This window comes from Dermacentor albipictus, chromosome 2 (genome assembly GCF_038994185.2).
Source record: "Dermacentor albipictus isolate Rhodes 1998 colony chromosome 2, USDA_Dalb.pri_finalv2, whole genome shotgun sequence".
NCBI classification, from domain to species: Eukaryota; Metazoa; Arthropoda; class Arachnida; order Ixodida; family Ixodidae; genus Dermacentor; species Dermacentor albipictus.
Window position 1 is genome coordinate 26,832,376 of NC_091822.1, and position 19,240 is coordinate 26,851,615.

The 19,240-nt window shown below is 46.2% G+C and overlaps 1 protein-coding gene across 3 annotated transcripts in view; it reads right to left on the reverse strand.

Moving 5' to 3' along the window:
* Positions 1-19,240, reverse strand: part of LOC135897905 (uncharacterized) — a 121,939-nt gene that overhangs the window by 19,680 nt on the left and 83,019 nt on the right. Inside the window, exon 4 of one of the 3 annotated variants that reach the window (XM_065426597.2) lies at positions 18,756-18,983. The exons of the other annotated variants lie outside the window; for them this stretch is intronic. Within the exon in view, the coding sequence (XP_065282669.1) occupies positions 18,903-18,983 (81 nt within the window). The 3' untranslated portion in view covers positions 18,756-18,902. Of the gene's footprint in view, positions 1-18,755; positions 18,984-19,240 lie in introns of those variants that run through there. 3 annotated transcript variants of the gene reach the window in all.

Sequence of the window (19,240 nt, forward strand, 5' to 3'; positions counted from 1 at the left end):
TCACTCACTCACTCACTCACTCACTCACTCACTCAAAAGCCACGTTGGAAACAATAAAATGTTATACAATAAAATAAAATAAACAATAAAAATAAATACAACTCATGCTATTTAAAGCTTTAGGGATTGTGACATGCTCTACACTATCATATGCTTTACTTAAATCAATAGTCACTAAAGCTGCAAACTTCCACCTGTGTGTAGAAACCTTAATGCGCCTCACTAACTCGGCATATGAGCACTATTGGCACATACCACTCCGGGGAATTGGCCAAGAATTGGGTAGGTCAAAGTGGAAAGAGTTCCGATATTTATTATAGGCAAGTTAGAGTCTAAAGATAGAGGTTTGAGACTTTGTATGTTTTTATGAAATTGAAAATTGAACGACAACCACAAAAATAAAACAACTTCATTTGGTTAAAACAAAATGACTCGTAAAATTTTATATACAGCGTTTCAATCTCAGTGATCCTAAAAGAAAATCTTGGATGGCAGCACTAACTTTCCCGTCGCAACGCCCAAGTGTCCAGGCAGTCACAGGTAGTACATTTTGAAAAATTACATTTCATCTTAAAAAGCGCAGTTGGCTTTCCAAAGTGGGTTTTCCGAAGCTAATAAATCGTCGGGAAGAAATTGAAACAAAAATTACATTGTATGATCTTCCCTGCGCATATAACGAAAAGATATGGGTGCCAGACTAGTCCTGTAAAAATAAAGATAAGAAGAACGTATGCGGCAGCGAAGCGTACTAAGAGTTACTTCAATTTTGTGCGATTGACATAACTTTTCCAAGGGTACAATAGGTGTTTAAAGTCCGACTAATTTATTATAGATAATGCATAAATTTGTGGGACAGAGTTATAGATGGTACAGAGAGTGGTATTTAACCAGTTCTCTAGAACAGCAAATAACTTTGCGGGTTTGTGTAAGCGGTCTGAACGTCTTTTCACAATGAGAAAAAGTATGTCATCGGCATACACGAAAGTAAGCAGATAACTTGCGATGAGATGGAGCTCACTAAACATATTAAATAATTGTGGTGGTAGCACTACCCCCTGTGAAACTACTTTTTCCTGCTTATATGTAGTGGATGAAGAGACGTTTTGAAAGCGATAGAATTGTTTGCCACTTAATAATTGCGTAATCCATGCTTGTAGATATTTGGGCCGTAAGTATTCCGTGGTGCAAGGCTACTGTATGCCTTGGCGATGTGAAGTGCAACCACCAACACATGCATGCCTTGGCACCATGCAAGTTGTATACGAATTTGCAGGTCAATATGCGCCTAGAATATTGTGCACCCCGGCCTGAATATAATTTCACCTGGGTCAAAAAACGGTTTCCTATAAATATTATTCTTAAAGCGAACATGTAGGGTTGCTTCTATCAACTTTATCGAATTTGTTGTTAGGGCAAGTAGCGTTATGTTGTCCAACGTATAACGCTCTCCCGGTTTTTAAGTGCGTGAGCATGTCTATGCTTTCCCCATGAGAAAAGCTATCCATCCATTCGTCAGTTCATCCGTCCCGTAAAACGGTCGCTTTCAAGATAGGACCTGCAGCAGCGAGCGAATTCACGTTCGTGCTGTCTTTCGCTTCAACATTAATAAGAGGCGAGAACACAGCACTTACGAAGCTATTAAGACTCGCAGTACTCTTCCCTCATCACAATTCGCTTTCAAAAAAGGGGGGCGCGCGGCTCGCTTCAATGCGAAACTGTCTCCATCGTAGATCGCTTTCAAGAGAGGGCCCTCGCGGCGGCGCCATAAGCAGCCACCGCCAGAGTACGGTTGATCACGGTTCGTAATAGTTCCACTCAGATGGATAAAGCGCCAAAGAGCGATAACGGTTTATAATGATCGGAATGCCATTAGTGCACGTGGCGCCGCCACCTGCAGTAGTGTCATCGATTCACCTTGCGCCTCCGTGCGCAACAGTTCATGTCGCCGATGCGCTTTAATTTGTACTAGTCGGGCTACCGGAATAGGCGGCCTACCCACGAGTTCCACGAATGTTCTGCAAATAAACATGTTTTGAATCAATCGGGTAAAGTTTTATAACATCTATAATGACACCGGTCTGGCGTGGAGATGAGCAAGTGGCACAGTACTTACGCATACTTAGACAGCTCCCAGAGGTGTTTCAGCGTAGCGTTTTTCTTATGTAACGGTACAATCTTTCCAGTTTTCCATTCTGGTGAAATCCAAGCTCCTCTGACGAAATAAATTATGATGTTTAATGGATGTGTTTTCGAGACTTTATATAACACTTTTACTATGACCGAAGGGACTGCATCGGGGCCTGCCGCTGCAGTCAGAATTTTCCGTAAAACATTTCACAATGCGCCCACTAATATCGCCCTAAGTTCATCATTAATGGGGGAAGACAACGTAGGAGGCAGGAACACTTGAAGAGAAGCGACACTCCAGTCCTCTAGCATTAGCGTCTAGTGACTTCGTCATGTCTTGCGGAGATAAAACTAGATTCCACGTATGTAACAATTCCTTTCAGGCGGCTTTTCTTGTTTATAACCCACGAGCAATCATCATTACAGGAGCGCGAAAAGTAGTTATCTTTGCTTGAGGGAAACTCAAATCCAGCTTCTCGACTAGATCCTGAGAGACCAAATGCTTAATGCTTTTTCCTTAGAATTAGCTTCAGATATCGTATTCAATGATGGCTGTAAAATACTATGAAATTTACTGCAATATATGCACGTTATCGCTTGAGACACGGTAAATGTTACTGGGTGGACAATCTCAAAAATCACCGGAATGTCATCAATATTTCTGGCAGAGTCGACGGTCGACATAGAAGATGCGCAAGGACCTGAATTTGAGAAAGTCACATCTAGAGTAGTAAGCAGCTAGCCCTGAAACAAAAGTAGGATGGCCTGTATATGTCCGTCTTTCCCCGCATTCTTCGCGCTTAACCGGTGCATTGTGCATTTTGGAGGCCACGAGCAGGCTTCGTTGTAGCTCCACTAGATAGCGCCGACTCTTGTTAGGGAAGCGTGGAAGAGGAGTCTCCCCCCCCCCTCCCATACATAACTCGTATCTGCGGTCGCAACAAGTTGTGCCGCTATATCGAATAAATGCTAAATGCATTGCCGTCTACGGCTATTCGAGATAGGTTTTCCTAAATCTTCTATGAAAATGGGCAGCTTACGAATGCGAAAGCATTAGATGGCTCATGAGGCGGAAAATCTGGCGTCGGCGGCGCGACCACACGATGGTGCGAAAAGACTACAAACCCTACACTTTTGTTGGGAATCGAACCCACCTTCATTGTTAATTAAGGCGAAGGTAATTAAAGCACAGGCAATTAGGATGAAATGAATTAAGGAACTGGAACTGACGATCTTTGATGGCAGTTAAACCCTCGACTTTTGGTGAAGGTCGAACCCATGACCTTCGTGTTAAATAGGGCGTGGTTAATGAGGACACCTCATTTGGATATAGTTAATTATGCCACTTGTACCGACGACCGCTGGTGGGAGTCGAACTCACGACACCTGGTATTAAAGCACCGTGAAATAAGGTAGAGTCACCTAATGCACTCGAACCCACCTCTTTTGCTTGATGACGAGGCCTCAACCTTTAGTGGGAGTCGAACGCACGGCTTTTCGTTGTAGCATAATCTCTTAGCGTCGCGCGGTGGTCACAAAGCGTTCGAAATTATCCACGTAGGGATAACTAAGTGTCCCTTGAATTATTTTGGTGTCAAGAGCAAAGAAGGTAACTTTCTTCAATGCTTAAAATGAAGGGAACTCTTTAGTTTTTTTGCGTCGACGCTTGACCGCCGCGGGAGACAAGCTCAAACCATCTCACTTGCCATTTCTCTCCGCGTAGTCGTTGTGCAATGCTCGTAATGGGGCTGCAGAAATATGCGTCTCTTTCTCATCTGAAGCGCCTTTTTGACTTTTTGGTCTTGTCCCTGTTTTGAAGCGCCTTTTCCAAGATGAACTGGCACCAGCCAACAGAATTTGCAACTATTTTAAAGGGAATGAATGCTCTCAAGATGGGCAAGTTGGTAGCAAGCGGTTGTACTGATGTTTACAGCATATAATTGAAGAAAACATGCACGAAACAAAATATACGGAAAAAGGACTTGCCCGAACAATAACGTTCCATCCGGTATTTCTCAGCATATTGCGCGCTTTTCATTCAATTTTGCGTCGAAATTATGAATTGAAGCTCTAGGAATGAATCGTGTATTTCCACCTAGAAACCGCCACGAGAGCGTGGCACAGCCTTACTCTGGTTTGCTGCTGGATTTCCCGGCAGCAGCTGTTGCGCCTCCTTCCTTCTCCACTTAGGGAGTCTACAGCAACGGATACGGTTTATCTCACATTCGGGTAGGCGTTCCGGAGCCCTCTGGGCGTCCAACGAAGGAGGGGAAAAACCGCTCTTAGGCACACAAGAATACCCGCACACGAAAGTAAAAAGAAAAACGCAGCTGCTTCCTCTCATCCGTGGAGCCCACTTCGTCTAGAAGCGATTGTTAGTTGTACTGGCTTTCCACATCTACTGTCCATTTATTGTCTCGGAGGCTGTGGCAATCCCGCAAACGCGGCCAGCATTCAATCTAAGCGCTTCTTTCTGGTAATCTTCTTCATTCATCTGTTCCTTCTCGTGGTGGTTCTCTTCAGGGTTCTTCTATAGCCCAGTTTTCGGTGTGCTCGGAGCGTGCCGCCAGCCGGGTATGTTCGGTTGCATTTATATTGCAATAGCACTAATATGGCACTCCTGCTCAATTTCCGCCGTCGACGGCACACTCGGCGTTGGAGTCGCCGTGATGCACCGTGTGAAGTCCAAATACTTGAAAAGCGCGGCCGCGTGCTGTGCGCTTCAGGGGGGGAGCAAAAGCTTGGGAAGGTGAGCCGAGAACTATGGTAGCTCGAAGCGGCGGTGTCTTCTCGGGAGCGGAGATTTCAACGTGCTAGGAGCGGAGGGAGGAGACAGGTTAGTGCCCTTCTTCTCTTCTACTCGAGCTTCTATGGTTTACCTCGGCCGGGCGCGTCGTATCTTAGAGGCGATCTGCACTGGATTCGTAGGCTAATCCGTTCGCATATAGCTGATGGCTTCGTGTGCGCTGTGGTGTCTCGTGCCTTGTTCATGTTCAAGCAAGAGGCAACACGAAGGGGAATTCGCTCGGCGCTCCTTCCGCTCTTAATCCCACCAACATTCTGACACCGATCATCCGCGGTCATTGAGTGAATTGTGTTTGTGTTTAACTGTGATCGCGTGACAATGTGCTTGCTAATTTGGTTAATAACCGAATGGTTAAGCAATTTATGCAGCTTAGAGAACGACTCACCTTGCTTCGTAGATATATCTGAGAGTTTGTTATCGCAATCAATGCCTCGTCTGTCGGGCGAAAGTATGAATTTCTTTTAATACTTCACGTTGTTAATTCCCTCATGCGCTGTCGCCGAAGTCAGCTTGACATTGACGTCGTTCTCTGCACCCACATTTTTCATTACTGCTGTTATCGTCACTGTCGTATCGTTGTCGTCGTGGCACTGCCATATTACGGTTGTCGTGTCCTCATGACCATATTATAGCGGTCGTAGTGTGTATGGTCAGCTCTTCTTCTTTGCTACTCTCGCTACAACGCCAGTCCATTATCTCGATGAGATACCTAGCCCCGCGAGGCCTCGTAGCCATCTGAAGTACTTTAATTGTAGTAAAATAAAATTCGAGTAACCAACTCGGTATTTATTATTGGAATGAAGGATGCATATATAGGATATTCATAAAGGCAAATGTAATGTTACAGATGCCATACAATCTGGATGACAACCTACCTACCTTAATTAATGCTATGCCGATGTAGTAATAGCTACATGCTTTATTCCTCTCTCGCGCTATCACTCACAAGCTTTGCTTCTCTTTCGTATAATGTCAAAACAGGAATGAGATCCATGTGTCAGTTTATGGAGAAATGACCGGAAAGGTTACGCGGTGTTCATTAAGACTAACGTCATGCGCATAAGCTAAATATAGTCTCCAACGCGTAGTAATGGCCATCCTAGCCACATGCTGTGGTGTGATGAATATATAAAGGTATGACTTTACTAGATAAATACCGAAATAAATTAATGAAAAATGTAGAAGTGCACCGCATTCCCTCAGTCCTCAATATTTGGCAACAAATATTGGGTTTGGGTTCAGCTGCAACACGGAAAGAATGGTGATAGCCACAAAGACACGACCCACTGTTTCTAAGCCCAATGTGAAGGACACCAAACCCTAGATGGTGTGGTGACGGTGCTATGTGCAACCCCTGCTCGAAATCATAACCGGCTTCACGGAGCCTATCGAAACCAAGAAAACACGGACGCCGCGGCACAGAGAGTGAGATCGAAAGAAATACTGCAGTGGCGTTCGTAACGCACTGGGCACATCAACATTAGACGGTAGGTGAGTAATCAAATAGAATAACGCAACTTATCTGATTGTGAGAAGTTAAACGTGGCGTTTAAACAAGAATAGGCCTGGAGCACATGCTGTACCTCAAGTCGATTTAGATCTTGCTTTTAGGTAACGATTCCGCGCCACTGATGTAATCGCACAAGATGACAGCGAAAAAAAGCGGTGGGGTCCGACTGCATGAGCTATACCAGCGGTATTATACTTTATTGCCGCATGTGCTTATCAGAAACGGAATGTCTAAAGCTACGTCCTACGTACGCGTGAATAATCCAGCTTCTCGCCTTATGTATACGGTGTAATGGCGGATTCACAAGGAGAATGCCCTGCCGGAAACGCATTTCGTGAAACTTGCCTCGACATCCAGAATCATCATCACTATCAGCCAATTTTTTTATGTCCACTGCAGGACAAACACCTATCCCTAAGATCTCCAATTACCCAATTCTTTCGCTAGCTTATTCCAACTTGCGCCTGCAAATTTCCTAAATTCATCACCCAAACTAGTTCTCTGCCGTCCTCGACTGCGTCTCCTTTCCGTTGGCGTCCATTTTGTCGCTTTAATGGTCCACCGCTTATCAATGTTACACATTACATGGCCTCCAGAGCTCCATTTTTTCTCTTCTTATGTAAACTAGAATATGGGCTATCACTGTGAGCTCTCGGACCCCCACCGCTCTCTTCCGGTTTAACTTTACGCCAAGCAATCTTGTTCGGTGGCACTTTGCGCTGTCCTTAACTTGTTTTCTGGATTCTTTGTTAACATACAAATTTGATATTCGAATAATAATCATATTTTGGTTCGGGCAGATAAAACCCCAGGATTTATTTTACTTAGCGCAAATAGTATATGCATGAGGACAAATGTCTATATAGAATCTTCTCAGAGCAGCTACATTTGAAAAAAAATTACGTACTTTCAAAAACAAGAGATTCTAAGATGATTTGAACAAAAATCTACTTATGGTAAATTATTCTATTACTTCTATATGGCCTATTCTGCCTTACCTTCTTTTTAACCAAAAAACATATGAACAGCAGGTGTTCGCCACGCCCAAAAAATTGGTACTAATTGTTAAAGTGCATGGTATTTTTTCAAGCGAGAGCACAAGTTTTCTTTGCGATTGCTAGCCTATGCAAATTATTTTTAAAGTTCTTGAAATAATCGACTCCCGGACAGGATAACTAGTCACAAAGAGCCTCTTTTCATCTGTTTTCGTCCAAAAATTTGTGCTGATAAACACAACCTGAGTTCGCAATCGTTAATATATGCTGTTTCATAATGATGAATTTAGGGTCCATGGCTCAGGGGAAGCCACTAAAGTCCCTGTTCTGGCAGGTAAGCTCGTGGTTCTTGCTTCAAAAAGAGCTAATTGCTTCCACCTTCCACGGTTCAGGTCACTCTCTCAAGGAACAGGTGATTTTCTACGGTCTTGAAATTCATTTCTTTGGGTAGAATGGCAGTTTCAGGTTTAGTGGGCTTGTAGGAAGACAAGATCAATGTAACTTTGTGGTTTGAACGCGTTTGCAGGCTTATATTTCAGGAGCGAAGGAGAAAGACAGCTGACCCAACGCGACGCCGGAAAAGAACCGTGAGCCGCGGCTTCGCGTGCCACGACCAGGGGCCCTCTTCTCGTGCGGGGGCGCGCTATCGGGATCCTAGGCACCGCCCAAGGGAGGGCACTACAGCCAACCTCTCCCCCCCCCCCCTTAGACTGGAAGTCGAAACCGGACTAAGGGTTGGCTGTGGCACTCAAGCACGAGGTCAGGCGGCGACGCGAAGCTTCACAACCATGGCTGCCTCCACGTAACACGATACATTTTCATTCAATGCATGATGTTTTGTGCGCATTTGCTCTTTTGAGGAAATAAGTTATTCACAACTTACGTTTACCTCGCAAAAAAAATTGCAAGATAGAGAAACTTGGCTATTAGCAGGAGATGTCCCGAGCGAATGAAACATTTAAATGCTTGTTATTCAGCTTTCATTACAATACAGAGAAGGAAAATTCAACAAAGGTTCCCTCAGCATATTGACAGTCCGTCCGCATCCTAAAAGGGTAACTTTCCTTATTTGCATGCTCCCACCGACCAGAAGGAGCTTCATATTGCAGGCTATTCACACAGGCAGCTATTCTCCCGAATATTTAATTTCGGGAAGGCGTATTACGCAATTGCCTTTCAGGCCGGTTGAAAAGCACACAAAATACAGCAAGGGGGGTCATAGCGCTGGAAGTCACGTACAACTGTGAGACAACAGGACGAACTCCAACTTTCAACTTGGTGTTTATTTCCAGAAAACCGCTGTATTTGTAGGCTCGCACACTCAGATGGCCCAATCGCTGCACATAAGCACCAGCCGCTTCCACAACGACAGTTCACGTATAGTCAGAGTAACTGAAGAGGAGCTGAGCAGTTATCAGCGGTCCTCGCTGTCAAAGCAGCTTCAAGAACTTGTACCGTAACTTTATCAACATTTCTGTACAAAACAGAGTAATTCTTAAACGAGGGTTTACACCCACAAACGCAGAAATGCACAGACAGAACTATCTCGGTATCGCTTCAATTTTACAGTGGAGCTGTTAGAACCTCGCTGGGTTTATCTTTACGTCCGCAGCGTCGCCGAGCTGACAGAGAGAGATGAGAGAGTGTGAAAGCAGAGTATAAAAATGGCTGTGGCTTAGCTAAGGTTAAGCCCAGGATGCGAAGCATACTAGCCTTTATTTTAACGCGACAGCTTTAAGGAGCTCGTGTCGCAGAAAAGCCGGTAACACCGGCTTTTCTGCGACACCGGAGACGTTACTTCTGCGGGCACCGGAGACGTTACGTTCTCGGTTACCGGAGACGTTACCACTGAGCCACGAGTTCGATGCATCAAAACGGTAGAAAAGCGCCTCTAGTGAACGCGGTGTTGCCTTAGAAACGAGCTGTTTCTAAGGCTCAGGCGTGCGTCGCTTGTTCAGGCGCAAATTTCGTTGTCGCGCCGAACGCTGCGTTGCTCGACGCTCACCGCGTCCGATGCGGGGCGCGTAGTCGCTGCGCCGTAGCCCATTGTCTTACACCCCTTGGCGGGTCGACGGGAACACTGCCGCGTTCCACTCTTTAAGGCGAAGCTTAAGCGTCCGCTTTGCAGCTGTTATGACGTCAATATGGTAGCTACGTGGCCGCGCTCGGCGCAGCAAGGAAGAGCGTGGTTGTGCGGCTAGTATGCTTCGCATAAAAATAGCACTGCGGAGTATAGCGAGAGAAGGAGATTCTTGATGATGGAAAGGTTAGTGACGCGGCGAGGGCGGGTGGAGCCTAGCGGGGGAGAGAAAGCGGCGCGACGGGGCAGCAGGTGGTGTAATTTCAGTATTTTCCGATTAAAACCCGCGCACTCGCTTCAGTGGTCCCCTTTCTTGGAATGGCAGAAAATTATGCGTGACTCCGCTATCGCGAACATCAGAGACAAGTGGAGCTGGAGGAAGGCCATCGATAGTCACACTAAGTGGGAAGTTTGGCCCTACTTCACTGGCCTTCCTCCAACTCCACTATTCTCCGTTGTTTGCGCTAGCAGAGCCATGCATAAGCTTTTGGGATTTGTTTAACCTGTCATTCAGGTACCTCCCAGTCTGTCGAATGTAAAGCCTCCTGAACGGTAACGAAAGGCGATACACAACAATCTTTACGCGTGACACAAGAGGGGGCCGATGATTGTTTCTACAACTGCGCATTTTTTGGCGAATGAATCTGTGCCACAGCGAAACCTGAACAATGATTTAGGAGCGGGAAAAATCTACTGTAACCTTCTGTATAAACTTCTTTAGTGCGTGTGCTACGTTATGCAGATGCGGTACAACTATCCTTTATATATTGTCACAACTGATCATGTGCCTGTCATTCCCTCTTTTTGTGTTCAACGCGCTTTCTTCTACTGAAACAACTACATGGTCAGGGTAACCTGCGTACTATAGACGCTCTTTTTGTAAGTCAGAGCTTCTAGACTTTTTCTAGGGGCATCATTTCCGGACCACGTTGTCAATACGCAGGTTAGCGATTGCTGTTTCCGCTACCTTCGAATGAGATGAATGATGCGGACACAGCATCTTTTTGTCACGAGGATGGTATTCCCAACAAATATATTTCTTGAACAAAAAAATTCTTAAGTATAAAAACTTGATGGAATTGTTGACTCGTAATTCACCTGTTCTCATACACTGTCAAGACGGCGAGAAATAAGGTTAGCTACCTAATTTGGAGATTGAGCATAATCTAACATTCCTAGGCAATTGTCTACATATCTAAAGCTTGTCGTGATCCTCACTTCACACATACAAACTTCTATGAGCTTTTTATAATGTGCGAAAGAAATATCAATAAGTAGGGGTGCCAAACACGACCCAATGCGAACCCCCCTCTTTTGAAAATAGATGTGTCCATCACATTCCACGCAGGTTGAATTCAAATATAACGTAAAGAGTTGTGAGAACCCACTCATTGAAGTAGTAGTGATCCGTGTGCAATTGTCACCCTCAACGCATTTACCACGTGCTGTGACAGACAGCTGTTCTACTTCAGAGTGATTTTTCACAGACGAACGGAAGTTTATATTCTGAAGTGTTGCACCCTCCTTTGGTCACGCGATGTCCATCAGCTAAATCCTTAGGTCTGAGTGGCAAATGCAGGCACGCATTTAGATTTACGGACAAACTGGCTAGCCATATACAACTTCGCCGTAAAAAATTGGTGGATGCTTAAGCTTCACTTTAGAGAGTGAAACGCGATAGCATTCATAAATCCCTCACTGTTTCTTGCGCTTACCGGCAACTGCAGCACACGTAACGGTAATATTTACTGGGAAACGCTCGCAGCGAACGCTATGCACGAAGGCGGGCTTTCTGTTCCAAACGCGGCCGCTGTCATGGACCGCGACGCAACGGAGGCGAGCGCCAACTGGAAGTGTTTCAAGGAAGTGGGCGCCGCACTCCATGGACTCTGAGATATTGGCGTGCCGGCGTGCGCAAATGCCGGATGCCATTTCTGCTCTATACATTGTATAATCGCTGGAAAAGCAGTTTGAGTTTTCTCGCAGAAAAATTATGTTTTCTCGCATATTCAAATTACAATCCGAAAGATTTGTGTGCATGTTGTGTGTAAGTCATAGTTTACTATTTGTCTAGGTATTTTAGCTTGATAAATTCAATTAGTTCAGAGAATAATTTGCGTCATATGAAGGGCTTTGATAGGTGTGATTCGAGAATATGTTTGCCGAAATGACGCCGGACGTCGGCGCGGAGAGAGGATTTTCTGCGACACGGGCTACGTAACGCTATCGCATTAAAACGCCCAGGCCGTAAAAAAGAATCATCGGCACCTTTTTGTGTCATGCGTAAAGAATGTGGTGCGTCGCCTTCCGTTATTGTGCGGTAATGTTTACATTGGGTAGTCTGGAAGGTGCGTGAATGACAGGTTAAGAGAACGTAGCCAAAAATTTAACCGATACCGGAATGATTGTGTCGGGGCTTTGAATTGATTGTGGGTGTAAACCATTTTTTAAGAAGTGCTTTGTTTTGTATACAAATGTTGACAAAGGTACACGGCCAGTTGTTCCAGCCACTTTGATAGCGAGGGCCACTTACAACTGCATCATTTTCCCTTCAGTTGCCCTGACTATGAGTGAGTTTGCGTTCCTGGAAGCGGCTGGTTTTCATGGGCGGTGATCAGGCCTTCTGAATGTGCGGGCCTACAAATACGGTGGTTTTCATGAAGTAAACTTAAAGTGAACGCTCATCCTGTTGTCTCACTATTGCCCGTATGTTCCAGCGCAAGGACCCCCATTGCTGTATCTAACCAGCTAGCCCAAATAACCATACTTCTAAACGCAATGTAAAGAAGTGGTTTGTCAACAGCGCCCTTTGTCCAAAACCACGAGCAACTGTAACTCCCCTCATTTATGCTTATGTCGTGGTCATCTGGGGTCAGATACGAAATGAGGATTTTAGGTTCACGTAACATAAGTCCACGAACAGCGGCGTCCCTCAAGCCTTGTTATGTTTCATTCGCTTCGTGCTTTACTCTAGGGCATCGGCGATCGTCCATCGACAAAAGAAAGTGCAACATCACAACACATCGGAGAGAAATGGTTCGGAAAGCAGTGACGTTAAAAAGGACGAGGCTCTTTCGCTACCCTACAAATGCGCAGACAAAGAGAATGTGCGGGGCGATAATCAGCCCCAGCGCTGCCGCGAACGCTACAGAGCGCCCGTCCTGAGTGGGCACATACACCTGGCGCTACCCGAGACCATCGGCACTATTGGCGGCCGGCTACAATAAATTGTAGTTGCGGCGGCTTCGCCGAGTCAGCCGCCTACACGTGAGAAAAATACAGATCACGAAACAAAAACATAGTAAAAACAATTGAGAAGTAGCCAGAGTGAACACAATCTCAGAGGCATTATAACAAACAGTCACTAGTCTTTGGATAAAAAGGGCAGTCATTTTCAAGAAGCGCAGTTGGTCCTTCGGTATCCAAAAGCGCCGGAGCTGAGCAGGCCATGCAATGCGTAAGGTAGATAGCTGGTGGACGGTTAGAGTTACAGTCGTTGTCAAGCAAAAGGAATCGCAGTTAAGGATTTCATGAAACTAGAGGAGATGACGAAATGAGGAAATTTCTACGCGCAAGCTTGCCTCAGCTAGCGCAAGACAGGGGAAGTCACTAATCTCGCGGAGAGGCCTTCGCCTTGAAGTCGACATAAAAAAAAATCTGATGATGGTGACTCGTCACGTCGCCGTCGTCACGCTATCATTGTCATACAGTGATGATTAATTCGTATGTGACACCGCCACAGCGATGCCGCTGTGGTCTTTCAGTCGTTTTCACTGCAGCTTCGTGATCTGACTCGTCATGCTGCCGTCAACAGTCCTTCTACTCCGATCCAGTGGTCAAAGTTCTCTAATAGCTAGGACCACTAGATATGGGCGCTATAACGCTAAACTATTCCAAACTTTTGTTTTCCAATTCTGCATTCAGCCCTCCGCGATAGGTCAAACACTGTTTACGACCACCCCCACTGCACCTGTCTGTCAAGCGACGTCACGAAAACCGTAGCTTCCCATATGATATAACGTGTACACACAGATTATGTATGATTTAACGGAACAAAAGAAAAAATAGTTATTTCTGATTCGACACCTTTTCGCCATTCGCCATCGGCTATTGGTCAAAAGTTTTTGCGCCGCACCCACTTCATCTGCCTGTCACGCGACGTCACAAAACCGCAAAAGCTCCCCACGTCAAAGTGACTTGTACGCGTTAAGGATGCATTAATATGCCGAACAAAACTGAATTGTCTTCTGAATAGCCGCAAGCTGCCCCGCTCCGAAAGGAATAAGAGATGGCTGCCCGCAATCCTTCCGGCACTGGCTACTTCCACCTGCCGGAGAGCTTGGGTTTATTTGCGTATAATAAAGCTTCTTCAGTGGCCTTGTAACGTTATCGAGCACTTTCGGCACGTTTACGACGTCGCTCATCGAACTTTTCTTTGCTGGGGATCCTTTTTAGCGGCATTCTTAACTTTCCGTTGCATGCCGCCGCGATTTTCGACCAGCCACCTCAAGCTAAAAGAACACGGACCAGCCGCAGGCGCCGGCACCACCCTCTTCATCCGGTTATCGATTTTCAGAGCAGTGGCTTTGCCCTATCGAATCCCTCTACACTTGAGCGTGCTCCTCGCCTATTGTCAGCCAATTAGATAAGTCAAGCCGCTCCGTGTAAGCAATTTTATTCGTTTTGCAAGCAAAGAGAAGTGACGTCCTAAGAACTAGGAGAGCATTTCATTGGTCTGTTCAGGCAATCCCGCGGGTGACCGCCCGATGCTTGCGTCGGCGGTTACCCAATGTGACGTCACGAGAATGGAATAAAAACATATTGAAGTAGTTTTACGTTGTAGGTCCCATGTTCTAGGCTGTGATGCTGTCGTAGTCGCGTCGTTGTCATTCAAGCTTATTCACCCGACTCTCGTCATGCCTTCGTCGTAACGCTGTTGTCTTATCATTGTCGTCACTCCAGTACCGATATCCTGTCGTCGTCGTGCAGCCGTCGTCTTACAATCTTTTTCCATCGGCATGAATTTTTCTTCATCATTGTAATGCAATCATCCTGGCGTCATTCAATTGGATTATACCGCTCTTTTGCTCCCGTCATCTTCAGATAGTCACGCCTGCATTGTGAGACCGTCGACGTATTGCCATAGTGGTTGTGTCATTATGGTCACGCCACCTTCGTCTTCCGACGGTCGTCGTGCCGTTGTCGTCACATCATCGTTGCCGTACAGGTTGTGTGACACAGTAATTGACACTCCGTTGTCATCATAAATTATTCGTCATTGCATTGTCGTCGTCATTGCATATATTGCGTGACCATTGTCCCCAAGCTTTTGTCATGTCATCGTCGTAACTGCATCGCCGTCATACCATCGTGATGCATTCGTTGTCATACCGATTTAGGGATGCCGTCAAGGTGGTTTTATACGCATGAATGTAACTTCGACAACTCACTGTCGTCCTGCCATCGCCGTCAGGTTGTCATATTGCTATTGTGACCACTTACCCCTCGTCATCCCATCAAAGTCACGCAATCGTAGCAATGCCACTTTCGTCGATACTTCGCCGTTATTCCTTCTTCGTTATTTTGTCGTAATGATGGTGCGTTCATTCAACCGCCTTTACGCCACTATTTTCACGGCATCATCGTCATTGCGTCACCGTAACAAAGGCACTATCATGCATTCATTGTCAGACCGTCGTCGTCGTGCCATCTCGATCGTGCTAACCACGTCATTCCCGCATTTATGTCCAGTTATCGTCGTACCGTACTGGCCATCTCATTGTCCTCATGTCGCCGTCAAGTTGTCATCGCTAGGCCACAGTCAAAGTTTGAAGAACTACATCTTATTGCCATCCTGATGTTTTCGTTACACGCCTTTGTCATTCGATGGATATCATAGCCTCGTCATTCCATCATCACGGTGTGGGCGTCATACAGCCGTCGTCATGCCTCCATACTCGTGGTTCACTTTGGCATGCGAGTACCATAGTAAAGCGGAACAATAATGGAGTATGTGGCATATCGCTGAAGAAACGAAAGTTTGATAATTAGCACTAAACGTGCCTAACAAACATCCATTTAAGAATACAATTAGTCTGCTCGCACCATGGATGTCAATGATATTGTGAGTATCAGTCCAGCAATGTAGAACGCTATTTCTCTAGCTCAGTTATTTCTTCCTCATTTCTGCGTACATCTTTGGAGAGCCGGCATGGTTCATGGCCCGGATGCAAGTTGACGTCCCCGTGCCTCTACCGGGAATGGCGACTTCAGCGGCGGCTGCGTCTAGAAAGCGGACAGGCCTCCAGAGCGACACCGACGGCGATGACACCAGCCTCTACTCGCTCAGCAGTGAGGACTTCTCTGACGACACCTTCGAGCTTGTGTGGAGCCGCAAGGCAAAACGAAGAAAAATCACTAGGGCATCCATGTCTTTGAGCACGCCAATGGTGTTACCAACTCAGAATACCGCATAACTCGCTACCGACAACCTGAGGCGACTCAACGGACAGTCCCTATCGGTGCAACTTCAAGCGGTGGCGCCAAACAGATAGCAGACGTTAGATTCCACACACGGAAAAATGTGTTGGCTGTCGACATCACACATGAGACTGCGCTGAGAAGTTTGACTACAGTTACAGAACTAGGTGGCGTTAAGCTCCGCTCGTACATCCCCCACAACAGTGGTTCAGCTACTGGTGTCATCTACGACGTGGACGTCTCCATCTCCAGCACCGACTTGCCGATCCTAGTGAAGCCTGCCGTTGATTGCGTCACCATAGCACATGTGTATCGCCTCGGCACATCCCACTGTGTAAAAACTGTATTCAAGGGCGAGACTCTCCCTCCGCACGTCAAAGTGGGCCACTTTAGACACCCTGTGCGACCATTCATCCTAAGGTCACTGCAATGCCGCGATTGTATGAGGCTGGGACACGTGAGTGCCGTGTGCGACAACACGAGAGTTTGCTCACGCTGCAGACTCTTGTGCAGCCACGGTTCTCAAATGCACCAATTGCCTTGGGTCCCATGATGCTTCCTCGAAGGACTGCCCCAAAATGAAGAAGGAAAAGGCGATTTTAACACAGATGGCGAGAGACCATTCGTCTCGTCGGGAAGCTGTAGCGGCCGTTAGAAAGCGACGCTCCCGACGCCGACGGACTTCAAAGAATGCTGATACTTCTATGAAGAGTACGCCCCATCTGACATAACCTCCTCCTCTGCACCCTAGGCCTGGGGCAACTCAATCTAAACCGGACAAGGCCATGGCGGAGAACAATACAACTTGGTCCTCACTACTAAAGCAACAGCCAAAGCCAGAACAACAGCGGAAGTCACAACCGAAGCCACAGCTGATGCCGCAGCCGATGTCGCAGCCGATGCCACATTCGGTGGTACTGCCGATACCACAGCCGGAGGAGATGCCACAGCCGGAGGCGATACCGCAGCTGATGCCACAACCGGAGGCGATGCCGCTGCTGATGCCACAACCGCAGCCGGATCCACGTCAAGTGATAGAGTTGCGCACGGCTGTAGAGCGAACAGCGCGGGTTCCTGACAAATTGCCCGAAGACTGGCAAGTCGTTATGATGCTCCGGTCTCTGATGAATACCCTTCGAACACTCTTAAATAACCTGCACAATCCGTCAGCGCGAAGTGCAACGCAAGTGCTGGAGGCTCTCAATTCAGTATTTGCAACTCTTCAGTAAGCATCATGGCTCACCCGCATTATTATATTCGCACTGAAGTCACAACGGCTAGGGTTTAGTTTAAAAATATACTGCCACGCACTGCAACGTACTGCTGACGCCCACCGGATCCTTGGTCTTCACTGGTAACTTCAACGTGCATCACCAGCTATGAACCACCAAGATTGACGGCAGCCTAACATATCGACGGAGCACTTGCTTTGACTTGACTGATTTCCAAGCACTTTGCTGCGTGCACAGACAGTGTTCCCTCTATCCCGCTTTCCTCTTTCTGTTCCCCCTTTCCGTTCCCCCAGCGTAGGGTAGCAAACCGGACGCTCGTGTGGTTGTCTTCCCTGCCTTTCCTCTCTTTGCTATCTCTCTCTCTCTCTCTCTTTCTCCATGGTGCGAGCAGTTCTGCCGCAAAATTTGGGGTTAATTTTGTTTTCAGAAAGCGATAATGCTATATCTGCAGTCTGAGTTGTTGTCTCGTGGCTTTAGATATGGGTTCAAATAAACTCTTGAATGAATGGATGTCTGATTTTCCCTTTATTAATTTATCCATTTGTGTCCTAGAGTAGGTGCAAGCAGGAAAATGCTCGCACACACAAACACACACTGTCGCATGCGCCCCCATGCACGCAAACACACCTTCACACGAACGCTTTGTCGCACATGAACAAACATATTTTCTCACGTTCATATTTACACGTGTGCCCACCCATGCACGCACGCTTAAATCTTCATGCACGCATACATCCACACGGAAATGTGCGCATATACAAACGTGCCTCTAATTCCGCATGCATGCACACACACGAGCGCATGCAAATAAAAAAAACGGAGACACAAACACCCGCCCACGCGCGCATACGCGTACAAGCGTGCGCAAATGTACTTAAAGCATGCACATTTATAATCACTCTCTCTCTCTCAATAAGTGCTGGTTCCGAAAGACTTGCATCTTCTGACAGACATAACGGCAATCGCTTCACCATTACCACTCCAAGGCCAGCTGTAACAAATCGCGCTATAGTTCGAATGTGCCCTGTGCCGGGAGGATGCAAAACAATTTGCACCACTCGTGTAATTTCACTGCTCATCCTTGACCAAAAACATTGCTTTCACGCAGCGGCAATGTTGCGACTAAGCACCTTAAATGTCTATTCTTAAAAGTGCGCCGTCAGCTTTTCCAGTTGAAACTTGTCGCTACTCGGCAAATATTTTCAAATATACTTTCCTAATAATTGGGCCGATTCATTTACGCTTGTGCATTGCCGTCAAGTTTCATAGAATAGGGAAAAGCTAACATCCTGAATTCCTAGGTATGGCTAACCTAAGGTGGGCTATCGGTGTTGCTGTTTACCTGCCTTAAACGTGCCCTGAAATTAGTTGCTTCATCGTTGCAGAAACGTTACTTGAGACATGTAGTACGCATTTATTTCCATATGTTTATTTAATATTTATGTCCATCCGTTTTCATTGTGTCGGTAACTTATGATGTCAACGGGTAATGTTGTATCGGTGACGCGAAAAGTTTTCTCCGCAATGGAATATCTACAAAGATCAGTGAAGCTTCTGAGCCTCCCTTGCAGAAGGGCATGTTTAGGTCAGCAGCTTCAAAGGCATCAGATTTATTCAGGTCGATAGATAGCTTGAAGCCGCCATTGTCGAAATGCTGTATGCTGGTTGCTATTTAGGGAGCTGGCACCAATCCCGTCTTGCTCCAGAACACAGCATGTCCAAAATGCAAGCACATGCAAGCCAGTGCCAAAACCTGTTGAAAGGAACAACAGAAGTACTAACCAAGTTTATAAATTAGCCAAAAAAGCTATGAACTTATTTCTTTATGTCACTTACTGTAAATCTATCATGGGTTTATCTCAGGAAAGGCAACTACAACGTTAGGAGTAGCGAACAACAAAATAAATATAAATAGTGCTTAATTAAAGGAGTGTTATTGCAAAATTTTGTTCTTAGGCTGAAAAATTAGAATATGAAGACACCAAGACATGTTCCAGGTATGAATACAAG